This window comes from Chamaea fasciata, unplaced genomic scaffold (assembly GCF_029207755.1).
Source record: "Chamaea fasciata isolate MVZ Bird 193981 ecotype frontalis unplaced genomic scaffold, bChaFas1.0.hap1 SCAF_2, whole genome shotgun sequence".
Lineage (NCBI taxonomy): Eukaryota > Metazoa > Chordata > Aves > Passeriformes > Sylviidae > Chamaea > Chamaea fasciata.
Genome location: NW_027094087.1, coordinates 73,451,012 through 73,475,378, shown reverse-complemented (window position 1 = coordinate 73,475,378; position 24,367 = coordinate 73,451,012). Strand labels below are relative to the sequence as shown.

Below are 24,367 nucleotides of genomic sequence, written 5' to 3'. Positions count from 1 at the left end.
GTTCTCAGTCCTATATACTTACTATAGCAACAGAGTCATGAATCAAAAAAAGATAGTTGAAAGCAAACCCAAACAACTCCTCAAAATAATATGCACTAGAAAATCACAGTAAAAATAACCTGGTTTCGCTTAATAAGGCATGTTAAGCTTTAGCCTGCTGAAGAATGGAGGAAAAATATTACTTACATAAGCGAAAGACTCATTTAGCAATAATAAATCATGGAAGCTTACTCCCAATATCATTCTTTCCCTTCATACTGCTACAGATTTCATTTGATAAAGGGAAGATGACTCGGGGCAGGAACAGGCAGAAATTGTTTCTTCATGGTAAAATAGTGTTATAAGATGTCAAGATACTCAAAATATCTCAGTTTTGTAAAAAATAAAGTAGTTGTCATGTACAACCTTTCTCCATCTGTGATCAAGTAATAAAAGCTGTGACAAAATCTTACAAGTCCTGTTTTGTTGTAAAACTTGACAGTTTGAAGTCCCATCAATGGATCTCAGGTTTTACTACTTTCTTAAAAGCCTGAGACAAATTCATTTAGACAGGATGAATCATGGAGAAGAGTGTGAAATAAAAGGAAAAAATGTAGACCGTTATATATTTTTTTAAAAGTCTAAATTAATAACTATATAAAAACAGACTGAACACAGCAATAATGCCAGTGGTGTACAAGTCTGTGATACTGTAAGAAATAAGTGACTTCAGCACCTAAATAGGTAACGTGACTTGATATACCTAACCCAAACCATCCAGAAAGTATTCACTTAGGATACAAAAATGCATAGATCCCAAGGTCCTTAAAAATTTATAAAGCATGTAAAGAGTATTCAAATCAACCATAAACACTTGATGTGATATTTAGACTTTTGTCTAAATAAGAAAATAAAAAAGAACTTTGTGATACATATACAATGCTAAATCCCACTCACATGCAAAGCTCCATGGAGAGACTTAGTAACTTAGTGGTCTTCTCTTAAATTTCTGCATGAGGAAGAAACATAGGGGGAAGTGTGTGAAGTAGACTGCATTCAGTTTTCTGATTAAATTGACACTATACATCTTTCAGAGAAGTGCCAGTACTACGATGAATGCTTTCCTACATTCACACTCACCATTTTTAAGACTGGAACGGGATTGTAGATCTGACTGCCATAACACACCTTGTGGCTGCAAAATAATTCTTTACAAAACAGGGCAGTGGCTCGCATTTGATTGCAGTGCATCTTCAAAAGCTGATGGATGCTAAATCTGGAACTTGAGATGGGGTTGATACTCTATCATCCCCAAACAGCCTGTTCCAGTTGTTAATCACCTTGACTACTAAAATGTATGGCTTATTTCTTACCTGGGTCCATCCAGCCCACATATATGAACAGATAAACACTGGCCTAGATACTGCTTATGCCCAGATATTGGAAATGCATCTCAACCAGGCGAGTACCTCCTCATTCCCCACTGCAGATTTACTTAGTAGCTCATCAGGTTCATATGCCGAGTATTTACTCTGTCAGTGTGAACCCAAAGGACAGCAAAGGAATGCTACTAACACTGCATCTCCACATTAAATAGGTAGTGTTAACTTCTGAGGGCTAAATAGTAAAGGAAAAAAATGGGAAAACAGAGCCGTAGAACAAACCAGCAATTTTTTACCCAGAATTCATCCATGCTCTAAAGCTTTGAGTTGAGTATCCAATACCACCTTTTCCTATATTATGAACAGAAGTAAGTTAGATGTTTTTTTTGAGAAATAATTTAAACTTTGAATTAAACTTGACATGCTCTCTTCAGAATATTTTTCTTGCTTCATTTTCCTAGAACATCAAATAGAGCTTTCTTGGTCTTCAGAATTTTCACTTTTTAAGTTTTCAGGAAAATGCTGCGATGCCGTTCTCACACTATGAGGTTTTACATTTTCAGGTGTGGTAAGTTAAAAACTACCACTTGTTCTGAATTCTAAACATGAACAGTGAGAAGATACCAAGGCTGGACTTCTTTCAGTGTCACAGAAGTTACTGTCATGTAAATGAGCCAAGTTAGGGCACTGCTCCTTCTACTACAGCTGCAGCTCCTAGCTGTACTGTGTTTCACTGAAATTTAAAGCTAGATAATGCAGGGAAGAGAGGAGTCATAGTCTCCTAAATAAAATCCAAACTTATTTTCTTTAGGTTACATAAGGAGAGTAGTGTTCTCATTTGAGAAGCAGAAAAGAGACTTTCTGGATTTTCTGCAAAAAGCAATTCTTAATACTGCCTTTGATTTTCACCTTCCTTTCTGATACTTACCATCACTTTAGTTTGGGATCTTCTCAAGAAAGGACTGTTGGGTTTAGTTATACACTGAGCAGGTGAGGGAACTGAAATTGTAAAGTTCTAGAGAAATGAAGAAGTTAAAAAGACACGCCTATTTTCCCCTTTTCTTTCTGCTTAATGTCCTTTATTATTGTCAAAAGACTGGATTTTTAGGATTTATTAATCTCAAATTTTTTACTTGGTTTCTTTAATACACTCCTGTGATGAGTGCATAGACATAAAGTAATGCTCAGATATTTTCTGAAGATCTTTCTTTGACATGGATATTTTTAATTAGTTTTGTCAGTAGAAGTGCTCTTGATTGGTTTTATAAGAGGTGCTAAGTCTTAAAAAAATATGCAAAAAGCTTGCACCTCTGTGCATCTTACCAAATCTTTTTGACTGTGTTTCTGCTCCTGTTGCATTAGGAACTGTAGCAACTGCAGGGCGGGAAGCCAAGAATCAAAGAACTATTTCAGCTAGCGAAGCAAATCTGTAGTTAGAAGCAAGAACAAACCAATGACCATGATTTTTTTTACCCTGCTACCTTGTCTGTTCTGCATCTTGAATCAAAAACTGGGATGCTCCTGAAAAGCAGCAATTTGAATTGCAGCTTTTTAAAATCTTCTTTCCCTAGGCTGCAGTGACTCTTCTGTAGCAGTGACACTGTCTTGGGCTTCAGCATGACTTAGCCCCTTACTTTCAGAATATACATATATCTTATACACAGTTCATGTAAGCAAAAAGGAGTAATCATTGGAATTGACTCCATTTAAAACAGACATACTTGATCTCATTTCCTTTGAACATGATGGGAGTAAATGCCCCTGCCTCACATGTAGACACCACATTGTTGATTTCTACATTCTGAAAGAGTGAACTTGAATCTTTTGCCAAGAATACAGTGTCATTTGCTTTTCTCAAGGTTTTGCAGGATATCTGTGGGGTATCTCCGTGGGATCAGCACTTTGCTGTAGTGTGAGGCCCGGAGGACCGAAAGGACACCCTATGACAGCTAACATAGCACTAGACAGATGCCTGTTGTGCACCAGAATGAAGCCCTGAATCTCATCCCAATAACCTACTCTTAACACCTTTGCCTCTGGGAGGGTCACACTGAACTGTGCCATTAAACCATTTTGTTCTTTGGCAGTTACCTTCTCTTCTCTTCATCGTGCCCTTCTAACTTCTCACTATTTCATTTTCCATGTTCTGGGCTAGTTTGTACCACAGTAACAGCACCGAGAAAGGAAGTTAAATCAAAGTTCTTTAAACCAAAGGGGTCATTAACCTGCCTAACAGTGAGGACTAAGTGCAGTGAGTGGAGGTTAAATCCTGAATTATAATAAATACTCAAAAAAATTGTCTTTAAAAGAAAACAGCAAGTTTAATGATCCCCAGGTGTAAAAGAAAGGGAAAAAAAAAAGCCAGCTTACTAAACCTTTAAATAGAAAATGGAAATATTAAATGAAGAACCAAATCTTTCCCATAGGAGTAATCACTACAAAATTTCTTTAAATATCAGCCTCTGTCTAATAACACAATAAAGAAGACGACCTTGCATAAAACAAATTACATATTTTAATCCTCTACACTGAAGGAAACCCTTAAATTAGATGGCTATTTCAATTTATTTTCAAAACAACAAGAGTAAGTCATGAAGAATCAAGTCTCTCATGGGACTGATCAAAATTGAATTTGCAGTTTCCTGTACTATGCTGACAATCATTTACAATAAAATCGGAATGAGAAAGGGAAATTGTCTGTGGCACCACTGAGTCAGGTAATAGCTTCAGTGTAACATGGTCACACAGCCAAAATCAAATTAAAATGTACCCAGAATTTTAATATGGTTGAACTGGCCTTACTTTGCCTACAGGATTCTGGATTGCAACTTTTAAGTAACAGATCAAGAGTGAAAAACCTACTCATTGTGATAATCAGGCATTTTACGTTACCAGCAATTTGTTAAAAATAACATGACATTAAAATTGTGTTAGGCAAATCAAAGAAAATTAGCTTGCAAACTATTTAAGTTCGAAACTGTTATGACATAATGGAAACACAAAGGAAAGACATTTTATAACTTCAAATTTCTGGTCCTTCTCTGTACACTTACAAACCTTGTAAATTATAATTACATTATCTCATCTTACAAAACTCAAAAGACCTCATAGGGACAGCATAAAGAACAAGAAATACTTCAAATATTTAAGTATTTTCAGATGTCTGACAATAAATAAATATATTTACATACCCATAATGTCTTTTACACAAGTAAGGAACCAAGACTGGTATATTTCAGTTTAAAAATAACACATTAACTTGATTTGAAAGAAATATTCCAGCCAGGGAGCAAGCCTGGCCCTGCAGAACATCTTGGCTATACTTTGCACAAGCTTATTTCCACAAGCAGCCAGCCCATGGCTATCACAATGGTAGCAGTGGAGGAAAATGTCCACTGGAATTTAGATACATATCTCTTTGTTTTTTAGTTAATTGTCTCCCAACAGCAAATAATTCCTTTCTTTAAAAGTCTGGTGACCTTAAGAGGATTCACTGAAAAGGGCAATAAAATAGATGAGATCTGGACACTGGAAGTATATCCAGTGCAGAGCTCCTACATTTCTTGAAAAACACTTGTTCTAAAGTGATTCAGGCCTGCAAATGCAGACTATATTTATAAATTATACAAATAATTAAAAATACTCACTGGAGCAGTACCCTTGCTGTGGCACACAAGTACCCTAACCACGAAAGCACAGGGCCAATTTTTTGCTTTGCTTCTGTCACAGTGGGTATTAAGTAGGTTTACAGACGAAGACAGCTAGAACCAGGAAGAGTTACATACTGCAAAATAAATAACCCAGAAAACAGCCAACACCCCTCAGTAAATTCTGCTGTATTTTTAGACACTATCAAAAACCCCTACATAAATGGCTACTGTACGAGTACTGAATGGCTATGCAGCTGATCTACAGCAGATCTGTAGCATGCTGTATTGTGACCTGCAATGCATATGCATTTCAAATGCACTGAAATAGTGAATACAAAATATTTTCTTCCAGAACTTGAAGATCAGCAGATCTCTATTATGGCACTGCTCTACTCTGCACAGACCTAAGTTCAAATCTTTAATGCAAGATGAAATTTGTAGCTTTATTAAAAATGGATATTACTTGTATCAATAGCTCTTTTAAGAAACAAAGTACAGCTACTTACACTTGCTCGTGACCTGTTTTATATGAGTAAGTTTGTTTCATTACCGCTGTTAAAATCACTGTCACCTACTTCATTACATGATACACATACCCTTCTGCTTAATTTAAGAACAGAAAGAAAAGCAGATACTCACTTCTTATTTTGCATGTAAGCAAACTGCCACATGATAAGCAAAAGCATAAGCAATAGATTTGACAATATGTTTACAGAACCTTCTTGCACATTTCTACCTCTCCAGCAGGAGGGAAGCTCCAAGCAGTAAGCCAGCTTTCATTTACATCAGGATAAAGGCAATCACCCCCAAGCAGCTGACAGACTGCAACCTCAAATGTGAGCTTCCTGCTCAATAACCCACTTTTGTTCCCAAACTTCACTCACACCCTTACACTGTCAGATTGGGTGGCTGTAAGGTTTCAGAGAGTAGGGAACTTCTAAGGGTCCTTACCTTGGTGTGTAGAATAGACTCACTGGGGCACAGCTTCAGACGCAACTCAGTGTAGGTATCTAAATGAATGAAATTCAGCTAAATGTCCAAGCTGTCATTACAGTCAATGGTGACACTGGGCTCAGCTCAGTTGTCTAACCACAGGTTTCTAGTGACATTTGGCAAGTCCTGTGGTCTCCAGTAATAACCTTGGGTTTTTGTCTCCACAGAAGCAAAATTCTCCTCCCAGGTTTATGTATACAGTACAGTCCTTTTTTGCATATTACCTGGCTTAATTCTGTCTCTGCTATACTTCATCTACTTAAAGTACAGGGTATAAGTTTTTACAGGGAAAGTCAGTGCTTGGTTTTCTAAATTTTGTAATAATGTATTTTAATGTTTGATTAATTCCAATTTGATGCAATTCTACCCTCCCTCATTATTCTTTTTTGCTGTTTTGGCATGATGGTTTTCTAATTTAAAACCTCACTTAAAATACAATCAGATTAATCCACTCTAGATGTAAACATACCTATCTTTAAAAACTCCATGTAAGACCAGGTAACATCAGGTTTACTTCTGCTGGGAAAGCAAACTGATTTTACCTCTCACAAAGCCTTTGAAATGCAGTACATGATTCCACTTCTAAGCAGTTTGTCAGGTTCACTGAGACGGAATTGGAAAAAAACTCAGAAGTTTAAAAATAAGACTGTCTGTACTGTAAAAACCACAACATTCTTTGAATTTCCCATGTAGAATAAGTAGTTCATAATAGCGTAAGTATCTGCTGAACTGACCGCGTACAGACCTATTAGCTCTAATAGTTCCACTGTAGGACCAATAATGAAAAAAAAGTACCAAGTTACGAAAAAATTTGTGTTCTTTTAGTACTGATACATAATATTCTTAATTTAAACCCATTCTGCAAGAGTCTTTGACTGAAGCAATCCATGCCATTATGTTATAGTAAAGAACTGTATAATCTTCTTGGAGAGAGATTAATGAACAAATCCTTTTTGCTAGAGCATAACACCCACAGATTAATCTCAAAACTAGTTAAAACATTCAAATCACTTCGCTTTTCTTTGTAAATCACATTTTAAACCTGTCCTAAGGCCAAGAAAAGTCTGTTGAGCTGTCCGGTCTAACCCCTGGTTTGCAAGCAGAATTATTCTTATTTACAACGTAATTCTTGGAAACTGTTTTCTTATGCAGCTTGTTTCTAAAACATAGAATCCCCAAAATTTTTAACCAAATGCATTGTAATGCTATAATTGGAAAATATTTGCTAATACTGAGCCTGTATTTTCTTTGCTGCAGTACAACACCACCAGGGTTTATCTACTATAAAGGAGTACTGATAAGCCCTTTCTTATCTGTAGTTTTTTCTCTCTTCCTTCCAATTGGTCTGTGTCTTTCAAGCACACAACCCAAAACTGAACAATGTTCTCTAGTTTACCAATGCAAAACAGAAGTTTCAATTCACAGATCTCTGCTGTCTTTCCATTTAAGAATCTTAAAATAGTTGCCTGCCTGACAGCAGCATGAAACTGCTGACTTTTGTTGTCTTTTGATCCAGCAGTATTCACAAAACTTCTCCGACAGACCAAATCCATTGCAAGATATCCCCCATACTATTATGTCTTCCACTGTTCCTTCCCAGATAAAAGGAGAACTTTGCATTTGTTCCTACTGAACAACAATTTTTTCACACTTTGTCTCCATTGTGTCAGGACTATTTTGAGTTCTGTCTTTCAACAAGACGTGACTTGCTAACTTTTTGGGGTTTTTTCTTTTTCTTGAAACAGAATAAAAAATAGTAAGAAAACATCCATGTGTATTTGAAAATCTTGGAAATCTAAAAGGCTGCAGGCAATTCTACCTTTGAAATAATACTAAACATTCATTCAAAACCACCAGCTTTACACTACCTTCTCTGCTAGAGTTCAGTCTTCCAAACTCCTGCATTTTGTCAGCTATTAGCTTCCCAAAGTTCTCCGAATAAACAGGCAGCAGGCATCCATGAAAATGCAAATTTTCTATGGCCACTGCTCCCAAGGGAATGATGCTTCAAATCTGTACTTCAGTTCTTTTTCCAAACGCATATGAACTTCATAGAGCATAAAAAATCTAAATTAGCATGTCTACACTGATCACTGTGCTACAGAAACATAAAACAAAACAGTAGTTATCTGGGTACTAACAAAAATATGGAAAAAAAAAATCTTACTACTCACTGAGTATGCAACTGAATAGAGCACCAACATCAGCTTAATTGTAACTCAGACATTATTGTAACTAGGAGAAATAATTGATGGTAAATGAACAGGCTGAGACTAGAATCCAGGAGCACAGGTGCACACTTGAAAAGAACAATTTAAGAAAAGACTGATGGAGTGAAAACTGTTACAGAAGCCCATTAAATCCCTATGCATAAATAGATATAGATATAGATATATACCCCAGGAATGCCTACAGGAACAGCATACATATAGGCAAGTCAGTATCTAAAGATAAGAATGAGATAGAGTAGAACAAAATCCCTTTGGAATGATAAAAGACTTGCTTGCAATACAGAAATAAAAATCAGGACTAATAATGACATTTAGGTATTAATCTAAATCTCCAAATTTCTGCACTTACAGCAGTCCCTTAATGCTGTGTTTTATTCACATACAGACATACTGCGTTCAAATCTGTTTTATTAACGTAATGTTTATCCTACTTCTTTATTATAAAGGACTCAAAATACCATATGAATAGGTTATTTCTGAAGTTAATAAAGTCTGTACAACAGCTTTGTTCCTTAGACTGATCAGTGAGCATAATGACTCTTCTGTGTTATTAAAATTCCCTACTTCCTCAGTCCAGAGGGTAGCATGATCATAGCTGTGGGGAAGGGCTGCAGAGCAGCCGGGAAAGAGGAACTTAACTCTGGTGAACCACAGATATTTTTGAGACCCTCAGCCCTCTATATAACAGTGACAAATGGAGTCTCTCAACCTCTCCACATTTTCATCTTTTAATAGAATCCTTAGGTTCCACTCAATTAGAAGAATTTGGAATTCACCAGTATTTAGATTTAGACTTATTTATATCACACTTAAAATATAAAGGATTATGGGGATGAGAAAGAAGAAAATGTTTGAACATCAAAGCAGTTTGTATTGCAAATGATCTGAAGGGCAACATATCATTTGAAACCAGGAGAGATACAGCAGCTGATCTTCAAATCATTCTTCAGAAAACTTCACAAATGGAAAGCAATTGAATCAGTGCCAGGGCACATTTAATTTCACAAAGATGAACAGAAACGCCATTATTTCTTATGGCTTACCAGAGAAAGCAGCTCAGAAGATTTCAATGCATTTTCTAGTTCACACAATTTACTTTAGGTACTGACTAAAACTTTATCCTACTTAAATGTAATAATTGTACTGTGATCTCAAACAACATGATGCAATAATTTGACTTCATTTAATTCTGCTCTAGGATAAAAAGGAAATTGATCTACTGTGTAGCAATAATTTCACAGAAAAACCGCATCAAGAAAGCCTGATTCAATATACTTCAGAACTTACGTGGCAAAGGCATTAAATTTTTCCTACACAGCTGGAAGCGTCAGGTAATGCTCTACTGAAGAGTGTAGTTTATTACCTATTGCATACAGACACACACTTGCCAAGTCCGCTGTTTCAGTGACAGGCAGCCCCACTCAGAAATGATTGATGCTGCCATATTTATAAATACTACGCTACAGTACTAGAGTTGTCAAATCTAGTAACACAAAAAAAAGTCCATTTGCTTTGGACTCCACAACTAAATTCTTATCTCTAAATTTCCCTTTCAAACAGAAAAGCTGTTATCTTGTTCTATGTCATATATGGCCACTTTTTAAAGGGTTAAGAGCTCTCTTGTGGAAAATTAGTGAAGTGACACAAGATCTGCTATTCTGTTGCACAGCACTCCATCCTAAAACAGATCACCAGATTCTCAGATGCTTATTTAATTCCCCTCCAAATTTTAGAAATTGTAGGGATTTCTTTTTTTCTCTACAGAAGAACTGGCACTGCAATGTGACTACACTGTAACCCTGGTGGCACTTGTTAATCTTTTGATTACAGGTATTGACAAAGGTCAGTGTGAACTTTGAGTACCATCTAGGAACTGTACAAAAAGAGTGTGTATATATTGAGAGGCATCTACAGCATGTAAATGTAAGGTTTAAAAAGGATTTGGGTTTACGGTTACTAGAATGGAGATGTTACAGCAATCCCTGTACAGAGCAACAATCTCTTCCTCAAATACTAAGATAAGAAATGCTAAAAATCAGAAAGGTGCAAGAATGTTATCCTATTAAAGTGACTGTCTTGAAACAAAATTATCATACAGCTTAAGTTCTCTAGTCACCTTTCCCAAGGGAAAAATAATTTCTTGTTTTCCACAATGTATCTCCTACTTACGAGATTAGTATCTTATTTAACTTCATTGTCACCCATCCTTCTGTTCCCTTACCATTCCCCAAAGCTATTAAAAAGAAATTGATTCACAACTTAAAACACACATTCTGAAACACTCAAAAACAAAAGGAAAAGACTGTAACAGTACCCAACAGGACCCAGCACACAAGTGGAGCAATTTGCACCGTGCAGCTTGACATGTCCTAAGAGACCTGGAATTTTTTGCAACATTTGAAAATTGCCAAGTTACTGTCAGGAGGCAGCACTGACCACAATACAGAACCAAGGAATTTTCACACACATTCGAAGGTGACAAAGGTATGTCAATATATATAGATGAATCTCCTCTCATATGCACATGCACACACATAACAAGTTAATAGACAGATGGGCAGACAGCTGCCTCATTTCACCTCACTTCACAGTCACCATAAAGTCCCTGGTCATTAGACACCCTGAAGACTCAGGATCTCCACACTGTATTTAATGCTGAATGAAAACACACCTCTGAAGACCTCCAGAGTCAGATACAGATCACTTATTTTAACTGCCTACTTCTCTCTACTGAGTATGTGGCAAGCTGGGACAAAACATTAGCTATTTGTTCTGCTGGGATCTAGTCTACCCCTTTAAGGCCAACCTCAACATACTTTGAGAAGAGGAAGGTAACAGCAGTGACAAAACCCATGACATCTGCTCCCTTCTCCACACACCCCAACAATCCCCTTCACGCTTTCTGGGTGACTCCTGAGATGTCTGAACAGTAGCAGCCCAGCCCAGCCCTATCTAAACATAAAAGGAATGCCTAAACATTTGGTGGTGCGATAGGCACCCTGTCATACTATAATTCAGATTGGAAAGGATGTTAAGGAGGTCTCCAGCCCAAAGTCCTGCTCAAAGCAGGGTCAAAACTGAATTCAGATCAGATATAGTATCTTACTATGTTCCTAGCATTCCAAGCTGAAAAAAGTCAGGAGCATCTTATTATTTTTTTCTGAATCTGAAGTAATCTAGCTTTACTTTTAGTTAGCAATGGCTCCAATTCTTAAAAAATTAGTGGTGTGTTCAATAGCATGTTTTTCCACAAATAATTACACTTCAAGGTTAAACAAGGTTTTAAATCTGAATAATACCGGAATCCGTGCAACATTCTCTCTGTTATACATTACATAAAAGGAAAATGAAGACAAAACTAGTCAAGACTAAAGCACGTACTTCGAAAATATGTGAAGTGTATAAGGTATATAAAATAGATTTAGCTTTTAAGTACAGGCTTTGAAAAGTATTTATTTAAATGCAAGTGATGGACCAAAGAGAGCAGACCAAATTTAACATATTATAATATGTACAATACTCTAGATTAACTCTTCTGGTACCAAGACGAAGATAATACACAGAAGATGAAAGGAAAAACAAAGGCAAAAGAGAGATGGAAAGATTTCTTTCTTTGTACATTTTACCAATGATCCCCTGACTGTAACACCCTTTGACAGCTGCGCTAGGCAGGCTAAACCGCAAAACTCCCAAAAGGAGGAGAGCAACTCGCAACTCCAGTTTGTTTTTCGCATTAGACAGCCTAAATTTAAAAAAGGGGAGGCTTTAGGATTCCAAAGCCAACTTTGCATTTTAGGACCCCATTCTGCCAATTACTTCAGCATCACAGGTTAAAAACATGAGAGTTGCCAGAAGGACAACTTCCCAAGTCTGTATTATGTTAACACGTTATCCCTCCCAATCAAGCGGTCAAAAAGGTTAATAAGCACATATTAACAGACAAATGACAAGACATTAGAGCATTTTCCTCAACACATGTGAACTCTGTATCTTTCTCTATCACAGATAACCCCGTATCTCTACTATTTTCCAACTTCTCAACTCTTTAACCAATTTCTGCATTAACTTATGCCTAATTAAAACAAAATTAATAGTATATGAAGAGTAGTCGCAAAAAGGAAACCCCACCAGCAGTCCAAATAGCTATTATTTATCAGGTAACGGTCTGTTGTTTATTAAAACAATTATTGCTCAACCTGCAATTTTTTTTCAATTAAATTTAGAAAATCAAAAGTCTGCAAAACTAGATCTTAAAAAAGAACCTCAAAATCTTAAAAATAAACTACCCAAGAATGTCTTTTACTAGGAAAAGACAAAGAATATAGTGGTGGAAATAGTGGTATAACAACAATCTCTCTTTTGTAGCACTCCAGGCACTAATTTTGCATTTTAGTATGGCCCAAATTAAAGAAGTTAAAGAGGAAGGTCAGTTTACAGGTTTACAATTAAAATTAAAGCATCTTAGTAGAATGATGTCTTACTTTTTCTCAAACATAATTTTTGGAAGCCACAAATTCTGAAAGCAATCAGTTTCTAATCACCTGCATGATTTAATACTCTTTATTTTAAAGTATAAAAGCAGAGGGAGAAGCTAAAAATTAATAAATAACTTTTAAATAATCAAAGATGAAAATCAAGAAAAGTATGAACAAATCTGCAAACAAAAAGCAGAAAGTTTTACCTTGAAAAGCAGCTGCATTATGAGATATTAAAAATTTTAATGCAGCGCTTGATGTTTGAAGCACTTGTTGTATATCTTGCTTTGCTGCAGTCTGATACCTTTCTTCCATCTTTCTGGTACAGCATGTTGGATTTTTAGAAGTACAAACTTGGAGATCAACACCTAAGGAAAAGGCAGGTACACTGATTAACATAAAACAGAAGCATGCAAAACACAAACACCTAGAAAACAGCTACCTCTTTTTTTTTTTTTTTTTTTTTTTTTTTTTTTTTTTTTTTTTTTTGCTTTTGCTTTTGTTTTTGTTTTTGTTTTAACATGACAAATTGACAATAGAAGAAACACCCAAAGCTTTAAAACATTCGGTCTTGTTCAACAGAAAGGGATACTAATTAAAATTCTGTGGGAAGAGTATATTTATTACACTTAATTAAAGTCACATAATATAAATTCCCTGACACTGCAATCTTGTTCCAGCTGTGAATATTGCTAACTAATGTTGGTTAAATATATTGAATACGCATTGTACATGATGATACAGGTGGTATATGCCCCACTCCCAGAAACACTTGAGTTCTGGTTAGATGGGGCTCTGGGCAACCTGATCCAGTTGAAGATCTCCCTGCTCCCTGCAGACTAGATGACTTTTAGAAGTCCCTTCCAACACAAACTATTCTCTGATTCTATGATCCTCTAGAATACTGAACTGCTGGAGCAGCTCATGGCTGGCATTCCTGTGCTTCTGTAAATCTTGAACTACAAAAAGCTAACTACTTCCAAACATTATAAACCCATTCCTGACAGGTTCATAATGAATGTGCTTCTATTAACTTCTACATGGAGCAGTCATAACTTCCAGTGTAGTCTTCCTAACCATGTCAATCTCTAATGTCAAACATTCCCATGAATTCATGACACTAACTCCCTACTCCCCTAATAGGTTGGGAGACATTTCTACAAAGGAGTATCTTTTTTTTTTTTTTGGGCACGCTGAAATACCAGAGGGAAAATTCAGTACTTTCATAACTTTACAACTGGAGCATAATCAAGCATAAAAGGCATTATTCACCTTTCTTGTTACCATGTGGTATTCAAAATATTTTTCTTATTTAATACGGTTATCTAAACAATGATTTTTAATATAAAGAACAAACATACCATGAAAGAATAAACACGAGAATTTAAATTATGTCAATTCAAAATTTGACAGCCCAATCCAAATTTTGTTCTCAAATATGTTATTTCACTGACAGATACGACAAGATTTCACAAAAGCATAGTGAGAAACTTACTTCCATCTGCATGACATTTCAACTTTTACATTTTAGTTATTAACAAATAATATGCAGGGTAGTTGCACACATGCAGTTCCCTGTGTACACAGGTACACACACGAATAATACTTGTTTAATATTAAAATTAAATAACGTAAAAAGAAACTCTATTACCCAAACTCTTCTTAGTATTTTAAACAATTGTTAGGCACTGCTTAGCTTTCAAACCTTTGCCTCTTGTAAAGAAGAAGCTAATCTGAAACTTTATCAAGGCTTTATGGGCTTGTGTAAAGGTTCAAGAAGACACTTTCAGCAAAACCCTAAAATAATAATGAATATTTCTATATGGCTTCAGATGACTCTTCAGCATTGTTTTACTCCCTTGATTTTATGAAAAATATTTTTTAAGCTGCATCTTTTGTACATGGATCTCATTCCCAACGCCAAGGGAATATTGTTTTATAGTTTTAAGACTGCTAATCACATATATATAAAGTACATTTTATTGACCTACTTTTGAGCCGGCTCATTAAACACAGCCGCTTACACTGGCCAGGAAAAAGTAACCAAATACAACATACAAAGAAGCCAACTGACTAAAAACTGGACTGTTGCTCAAAACCCACAGAGTGGTTTTGTAGTTGTTTTTTCAGAGATCTAAGGAACAGCTTACAGATAACTCCTCAGAAGACACGTAAACCAGAAAGTGAAACAGGTCTTCCATTTCAGTACAAGCAATATTACAAAACCCAAACTTTTCTGAGTTTTCACATCTAAAAAACTTTCCATCTTCCAAAAGAACTGTTTTGTCAAAAACCAATTTTGAAACACAGGGAGAAAACACTTTCTACTCCAAAAAGGCATACTGGCTCTTTTCAGTAGTAAATTCTGATGGCTCTACGCTGTGATCCACTTTGAGACAAGATGACAAGATAGCTAGAAGCGAAATACCATAGCCTGTAATGAAATTATATTGAAGTAAACAGTTATGGTATAGTAAAGATTTTAGAACTGAAAATAATCTAAACCAGTCTAGGAAAGTTTGGGAATAAATACCTTAATTGTTCTAAGGTGCAAGTTTACCTATCCGAAACTGATTTCAAACCTTTATTCGTGTTCTCAGCTGTACAAATCTGTATTTTCAGTACTCTGCGATAAACAAATGCTGACAGGATGAGGACATTAACTGCTAGGAAGAGAAAATGCCAGATCTGTGGTAAATTTCTGCCTGTCTATTTAGACTTCCAAGAGATCAAATCCAGGGTCTGAAAAATCCCAAAACAGACTTAGGATTGTCATGACAAACAGTCTTTCAAAAGCCAGCACTGAAATGCCATATGGCTTGGAACCAATTGTCGAATCAGTGGTTTATTTCAAAATGGATTTGGAATCTGTATCAGACATAAGTCCTTCTCGTGCTTATCCTTTAATATTTATTAACTGTATTTTGTTACAAGCACCACTCCAGAGTTAGCATTACTTGCTATCACTATGATTGTTGTAAAGTACTTCAGCTTTACTCAGCAAGATGTGGGAATCAGCCTCAAGCACCTGGCCCTGACTGTTGACACTGCTGAACTATCACCTCACTTCTTTCTGTGGCTCTATGCAGCAGGCACCAGTACTTCTCTCAGCTGCACTTCAAGAGATGGTGCATTCTATATACTGCTTTCAAAGGGCACTCCACACAACTGCAGTACAAGTTTGGCTCCTTCCTTATACACTCGAAGCTCATCTTCCTGCCTACTAAGAAGCACCCCAGCAAAGGGAAGCTAACCCTGCATACACCCATGCTACAGCTCACAGTACAAAACATGTCATCCTGTCCAAAAGCCCTCCTATTTCTGAGACTGCCTGAATTTCGGGATGGGGAACCCAGCGTCTTGGCATCACAAAAGCATCGTATTGGTTCTCAAGAAGATTCAAGCAAAAATCCCATGGAGTGAGGACAGCCCATTCCTTGTACAGGACACCAGCCTTAAACAATGCAGACATGACCCTGTCCCACTCGGCATGAGAGTCAGGAGACAGTCCTCTGTCTTCTATTGAGCTGCACCACCTTACAGGCCAGATCAAGCCCCAAGACTACTGAGCACTGATGACTTCCTAGAGAAGCTGAAAGATTGGAGATTGAGACAGGGGAACTGCTATATAGCCGAGCCCATTTTATTGTTGATTTTAATTTCAAAATATTGTACTTTTTTTTTTTTTTCCCACAGTGATCATGTTTTGGATCCACAGGTGACATGTTCACACACACACAAAATTATGTTGTTGGCAACAGTCCTTACAAAAACAGATGTGATATAATGAACATCAGTAGCTGATTTGACAGAGCATTTCACTTTCTGTCTCTGACTAAATGATTTTCCAGAGCTCTGAATGCCTGTTAAACAAAGTAATTAGAAGTTTCCATGCCTCCACACAACAAAAAAAAAATTAATTTGACTTGAGGTAGAACCAAAATCCAAATTACCTGAATGTAAATTATATCAGAAACCCAAATTAAAATTCAAATATGATCTTGGAATTGTATTAAAGTAACCTGCTGGATTTTAAACTAACTTTTATTGTTACTTTAAGGGGAATTAGCAAGAATATTTTAACTTGAATTAACAACAGTACCACTGACCAACTTTTTCTGACATTATCTCATCCTTCCAGCACAGTTTTCCTCACTTATTCTATTTCATATTCATAATGGTTCTCTACCAAAAAGCCTTTGCAATAAAATTTATACTGATCACACTATTCAGTCTCTTTTACGCTTTTTGTTCTCATAACTGCATACATGATCTCCCAACATTTGCTGGAAAGAAGCATAGACTGATTCCTCAAAAAAACACCAACCCAAAACCAAAAAAGCAAACTAACAGAAATCAGCCAAAAGAACAAACTGCTGAGAAAAAAAAATCTCCAGCACTTCCCCCCCCTCGCACTCCACTGGGAATTGTTTGATTCTATCGTAACAGCAAATGTAACATTTTCCAATAAGTCACAGAATTCAGCTTTTTGGTGCAAACAGAAGCCTGAAAGTTTGTTCACTGACATACCTACTGGAGGCTCTCTGTAAAGAAGGCAAGAGCGAATGGTTTACCAGCCATCTTATTCTGCTGTTGCTAAAATCGTATCATAGATTGGTTTGGGTCGGAAGGACCTTACAGAACATCTAGTTCCAACCCTCTGCCATGGGCAGGGACATCTTTCGCTAGACCAAGTTGTTCAAAGTTCCATCAAGCCTGGGAATATTTCAACTGAGGATCCACAACTTCTCTGCTCTACATATTCAGAGAGAAGGGAATAAGAAAATAAATACTATTTGCAACCAAAATAACAAAAAAAAAAGCTCAGAGCTCCCATTTAATCTGCGTGAAAAAAATGAGCTGCTGAAATTAGCTAAAAACTCTAGAACTACTAGCATATACGGTAAAAGAGCTTCCACTTCTAGAAAGTTACTTAGGTGTCCTGGGTTGAAGTATATTCTATCACCATCTTCATGAACTGTTGAAACCAGGTGAGGCAGTGCTCCCTGCCTCCTCCACCCTGGCTTATCTTCTGTTAATGGGCCCATCAGCACCTTTGCTACACAGCTCACAGATAACCCCCTCCTGGACTACCTCCTGTTAATGGGCCCATCAGGCCTTATCACATGACTCACCATCCCATTCTGAGATGCCCCGCCCAGAGGGAGGAACCAAGCATTCCAGCCTGGATATAAGCTGAGACTCTGAACACCAGAGGGGCGCTTACCCACTGGATTCCCAGAGGACCCGAGCTACCAGACCTTTCTACAGGATCACTGCTTCAGGAAGACCACCTCATCTGGACTGCTTCCATCACTACGCTCAGGTTGTATTCTGACTCTGTCAGTGGTCTTTTGTATTATTGCATCTATTTTATTTTACTTTCTTTCCTTTTTTTCCTATTAAATTGTATCTCTGACTTGGAGCCTCTCATTTGTTTTGCTTTCAAACCACTACCTTAGGTTACAATACCAGAAAGGATATACAATACCTTGAACATAGGAAATAAAAACATGCAAAAGTGTATTTTGCAGACAACTTTTTTTTTTTCCAAATAACTCAAGTCATATTGATCCACAAAAATAAAATAAAAAAACTCCAAACCTAACCTTTGAGTACTTTTTTTATTTCACTCTTTATACAGCAAAAAAGCATCTTTTAGGATTTTTAATTACTGAGGCTATTCTGTACAGTCCCACCAAGACTGTACTTGCAGCACAGAATCAGACAGGAAAAACCAACATATTTCTGCAACTAACATTTCAAATCAGCATGAATGCAATTAATGTTCCAATACAGCATGTGATGGGGCTTTGAGCATAAGTCTGTACTACAGTTCCCAAATCACATTTACAAAAGACTAAGAACACTTAGTCAAATGTCTTGATTGCTAGGGGTAGCAATAAGTAGTTTGGGATTGGTAAATATAGTAACTTATCTTGATTATTAGTTCCCGTTTTCAACACTATTATGTCCTGTCCTATGTGAATGATAACACACACTCAAATTTGCAGTTTCCATATCCTTCAAGATGACCTTCATGTACATATATGTCATTTTTGCATAGGATGACAGAGGGTTGTTTTTTCTTCTCCCTTAAAGATACACAACCTTTACAGAATAGCTCCAAAACCAATTACATAAAATAATGCATAGGTTTTTGAGCTAACTTATATTCAAAATACAGACATGTGACAATCTCCAGGATTAGAATTTGCATGATTTACTGATATAAGGCTGCTGGTTTTATTTCTACTAAGAAGAGGAAAAATGTGAATAGTACAGCCTGGTTTTTTTTATACATGCAATGAAAACAAGGCAAATACAAGCCCTATAATTTTATTGACTTCCACTATATACAAAACCACGTATCAACCAGCATTCCTGCTGTTCTTCAGCTGGTGATCTTACTCCACCCCAAAGATTCAGCTTAAGACATTTAAATGAAAGTATTCTTAAACATGTCTAAGGTACCACTAAAATAAAGATACAGAGGCAAAGCAGGAGAGGCATTTATGCAGGTTATTCTGAAGACGACACCTGCATTTGATAATGGCGTAGCTCGTGGGTGCCCACAAGGAGCACACTTACTTTGGAGTAAGATGCCAAAGGTATTCCACACACTGCACTACCAGAAAGATATAAGTTTCCCAGAGTTATTGCATATCTCAGCCCCATTGGGAACATTATGGAAACCCTAAGAAAATTAAAATGCTGCCAGATGCCCCACATTTCAGCACTAAAATTGAAGTGCTGTATGGGTGCATGTGTGCATCTTTTACATGGGCATATGTATGCATCTTATACACAAACATTTCTTAGGGCCAGCAGAAAAGTTTTCAAAGTATTTTTACACCTTGCCTCAGAAGAAGGCTTAACATAGAAGATCAGTAGCAAAACCTGACATTTCTCTTCACACTATGTTTTTGAGCCTACAAATACCTTTAATCACACGTAAACTTTCTAAAATACTCATTTAATTCCCATTTTCTTCTCACTGCCAGTTCTGGATTTATTTTACTGCTCACAATAATTTGTTTCATGATATCTGAGATCAATGCTATTCAGAACGAGAACTCTGGCTGCCCACAGCAATGTAATTCCTTCAAAGAGTGAAAGGCTGCTGACCATGCAGCTGTACCACACCTCCTACTGCCCACAGTCTGCAAGGGCAGCAGCAGAGAATGGAATTCTTTTATATTCTTACAATTCAAACATGGCTTTTCCTTCGAACAGGAAATGCAGAGAAGTCAAAATCAAAAGAAGAAAGTAAGTGGTGGTACAAAAAATATTATAGGGGAAAGGAGGAAATCGGGGGAGCACAGCAGAAGAAACATATAGAAGGTACAATAGTTCTTTTCTTGAGTCAACGTATTTCCTCTTTATCTCTAGTACACAAATTAATGGTATAGTAATCAAAATAAATTACAATGACAGAGAAAGCATAAAAATTACAGTAGGCAATGGAATGAGAAGAACACAGATAAAGTGATACCATATCATTCATACGGAGATTATTCACACAAATAATCAGTACAAAAAAACCTGAATTCCCGAGAGGGCTGTAACTCAGATTTCACTTTCCAGACACTTCATGTTCACAGTACCTGTCCCATCAGGCTTTCCAACTGAAGTGCTTATTTTCTTTTTATTAAAGACAACTATAAAATCTTTAGGTTAGGACAATGCAAGGAAGACAATAATACATGTTGGTAAATGAACTAGTAATAAATATAATACTCTAATTTGTAAACTGCGCACTGCAATATTTACTGTGTTAAGCATTATCTGTCACATTTAAAGCTAGTGTCATTAAAAGCTGTATTTTAGAGGGATGCCTTTAAAATAAACCCAGTATGCCTTAACTTGCAGAGTTAATAAAAAACATATAAATTATCTTTAAAAAAAATGGAATGAGGCTACCTATTGATATTTTAAAGTGAGGGGGACATCAATTCAGCTTTTGTGGCATTTTCTGTCAAAAAAGCACTGATTCACATTTAATAGTTAACTTGTCATCCAAACATGAACACACTTTACAGATGTGTAAAAAAAAAGTTGTTTTCTCATCCTATATCGCTGATCACTAAAATACTTGCATTTTAATTGTCTGAGTTCAACTGAGGTTCTCACAAACCTGGAAACAAAGCCTCAAACCTAAAAACGTACACCTTACTATATCCGTGCTTTGCAGCGTCATTCAGTGTCTACTTTAAAAATAAATTTCGTTGTCGACAGAAATGCTAGATATACTCAAACTGCCATACAGACATTACTTTGCCGGGAATTTTATTCCATTACATTCAGGTGATAGGCAGACATCCAGTGGGGAAAACGCGCAGCGCGACCACTTGAGCGGTGTAAGTGATTCTCATTTCTCAGCAGAGCAACTCCAGCAGTCCCAGACGCAGTTCGGTGGCTGTCCCAGCCTCCAGAGTTCGCGCTGGCGCCGGTCTACCTACCTGTGCCAGCCCACGGCCGGCTGGAAGCACGATCAACCCAGCTGAAGCTGGCTCGCTGCGCTCTGCGCCACACGGAGTGGAAGTGGGTGGGCACAAGCAGGTTTCAGGCAGGTGTCGGGGTGCTCCAGTGCCCATAGCCCGAGAAGCGCGTTTTCTCTCTTGACTAAGGGGCCAGCCCCAATGTTGCTGCGAGGAGAAGCGGGGGACCCGATGTGCCCGCGGGGCCAAGCCCCGCCACGAGTATCACCCACCCATCGCCGCCGGCGGCCCCGCCGCTGCCGGTGCCTCCTGCCCCGCAAGCTCTGCCTTACCTGCCCGTGGGGACTCCGGGACGCCGCCGAGCGGGCCAAGCCGCCGCAGCTGGAAAACTTTCCGGACCGCCTCGCAGCTCGGCGGCGGCTCCGCACCCTCCGTGGCGGCGGCCAGGAGCAGGACGGCGAGGGTCAGGACGGCGAGGCGGAACCTCTTCCCCTCCATGGCCTGCGACCGCCGCCAGTCGCCGCAGGGAACGCGGCCGAGGCGCCCCGAGCCGCCGCCGCGGGGGAGGCACCGCCCGCCGCTCCCGCCAAACCCTCCCCCGCCCGGCCCGGCCCGGCCCCCGCCCGAGGAGAGGCCCCACGCCCAGGGAGGCAGCGGAAGGGCGCTGGGACCAGAGGAATTCTCCCCTGTGTACCGCGTACTCCCGGGGTGCTGGGAGTGCGGGCTGCGGAGGAGAAACCCAAGGGCAAAGGAAGCGATGGTATGGTAGCGGAGCAATTTCGACCCACAAACACGCAAAAGAAAAAGAAAAAAAAAAATTGTAGCGCTTTTGGGAACTGCTACTAACAATGGGAACTTTGGGGAACTAATAAACAATGTCAGTAAGGTACGCCATTCAGCTTGGCTTTAAATGCCAAACTTTTTCTGACAAAAGTTCCGAGAATTCGGCAGTTTTCAAGGCATCTTCCAAAGTTTCGGTTTCCTGAGGCAAACGTGACACGGGACCAATTTACAAACCCCAGTCGTGTCTACAAGCTGAAGTCTGATGAGAACTGTTAGAGCAGCCAAGGAAGCAGCTGAGAGGCATCAGATTATCTTTTGAACAGCTTTCTTGATGCCAAAATCAAGAATCTTCTCCATGCACAAATTTTAAATATCACACCTTACCCCGTACAGCCAGATTTTTTTCTTAGCGTGCTTTGAAACTGCAAGTGGTCATTCAGCACTGTAAAACGTAAGGCTTTCAATTTAAAAGAAATCTTTAATCCGTGTCAGCAATTTCAACACAAGACTGCAAAACCAGTTCTAAGTGTGGATTATTACACATATTCATTTGAATACAGTTAACAAACTGAAACATAAGTTATTAAAATTTGCTCTAGAGATCAACCACTGCTGAGCAAAGCAATAAAACAATGTCATTATCCAGTCTACTGAATGACAGTTCATACAAGGGGAACAGAACTAGTATTTCTGAATCATCCATACTCCTGGGCTTGGCAATTCCCTTCTGTCAACAAGCTCCAACGTAGAGTATGTGAAAGGTCCTTTAACAGAATTTATTCTACTGTTTTATACATTGATGGATAAAGAGAGAACACAGATGACAGGTTACAATCTTCTTGATAAAGCACACTACTGCAAATAAAAAGATTTGGTTTAGATTAAAATAAATAAATAAATAGATAAATAAATAGCAATGTCTTGTGTGGAAGCTGGTAGTAAGCACTGAACCCCTTGTCATTCAGTAAAATATTCTTTTTTAAAATATTGAAAAATATCTCTGGGGAAAACAACCTGAACATGGGAGCCAGAGAACATAGGATCTTATTCAGCAACTTGAAGATGGCAGAGCAAATTCTGGAAATGATGAAATGCCTTCCTCAACATCTAATGCTAAATGTACAGCACTCACAGTAGACTTATGAAAATAAAGTATTAGTATTAAGGGAAAAATTTTTGCAAGTTAAGAAAAACATGTAAGTATTCCTACTTACAGATTTCTCCTTTACCCCACAACCACATGGAAGTTTGCCTACAGCAACAGATGATGTTGGGAAATCTGCAGAACCCCTTTGCTTCAAATGGAACCAGTACTTTCTCATGTCCATCAGTGATAGCAATTCAGAGAAACCTCTATCCTTCAACTCTACAGTTTAAGGGAAAAGGGACGTTTTTGGTACAAAATTGAATGCACATGTTTTAACTAGATCTTGCAAGATGAAAAAGATTCCAATTTAGTCCAAAAGGTGAAATGGGTTTTTGTTTGTTGGGGCATTTGGAGAGTTGGGTTTTCAATTTTTATTTTTTGTTAATAACTTTAGCATAGGAAATATGAAGGAAATAATTATTTTCGGCTTCATTAAGAGATTGAATTTAATTTCAGGTTTTATGCTTCAAAGCTTCCCTGATTTTAGTCTTAAAATGTGTATTTTAGCTAACAGGTTTTATGAATTAATTATTCTAGGATATACTAGACTGAATTTACATTTGCTAGTGCTGTTTAGCTAGTAATGAGCAGGCTCCTGTCTCTTGCCATGGGGCTCACTTTCTGTGACTGTATTTTGAATCGAGTACTTTTTAGTGGACAGATTCTGCTTTTGCTGCCAGCTGTAATGCTGTACTACTTATCACCTTACTGTATTGTACCTGGGAATGCTTCAGTAACAGCCATGCAAATGTGCCTCCATGGGATAGCAGGCTGCCAGTGTGGCTGCTGTTCCTGTCCTGCTGTACTGGGCAGGCTGGAACTTCAATCTGAACTTGAGTTGAAAAGACTGTGACCTGTGAATGAGTCCACAATGGAGAAGAGATCCACCTGCAGCCCATGGAGAACCCCATTCCAGAGTGGGTAGATGCCTGAAGGAGGATGTGACCCTGTGAGATGCCTGTGATGTAGCAGGTTTGCAGAAGAAAGGAACTCCTCTCATTTTAACATGAGAATATATATACATATATATGAAGTTTGTTGTAATTCTCTAGTTTATGAGAGAACATTAGCATTGGCTGGACTTGAATCTTCTTGGCCAAAGTCTTAACATACACACCTGATGGTTCCTCAAGATATCTTGCTGTTAGCACAAGATGACTTAAGAATAACCCTTCTACAAATTCTCCCTTTGCGTCTTTTCCTTAATCACAAACAATACCACTCTATTGCCTGAAATACTGGTGCAATGCCAGAGAAGGATCTTCAATTTATCCCTCTAAATCACA

At 37.9% G+C, this 24,367-nt stretch overlaps 1 protein-coding gene across 1 annotated transcript in view; it reads right to left on the bottom strand.

Annotated features, from left to right (window-relative positions):
• GPC5 (glypican 5) overlaps nucleotides 1-21,649 on the bottom strand; it is a 595,392-nt gene extending 573,743 nt beyond the window's left edge. The window contains exons 1-2 of the mRNA XM_066176349.1: nucleotides 21,484-21,649; nucleotides 12,917-13,078 (exon numbers count right to left, since the gene is read on the bottom strand). Coding sequence (XP_066032446.1) covers nucleotides 12,917-13,078; nucleotides 21,484-21,649 — 328 coding nt within the window. The remainder of the gene's footprint in view (nucleotides 1-12,916; nucleotides 13,079-21,483) is intronic.
• Nucleotides 21,650-24,367: the final 2,718 nt, after the last annotated feature.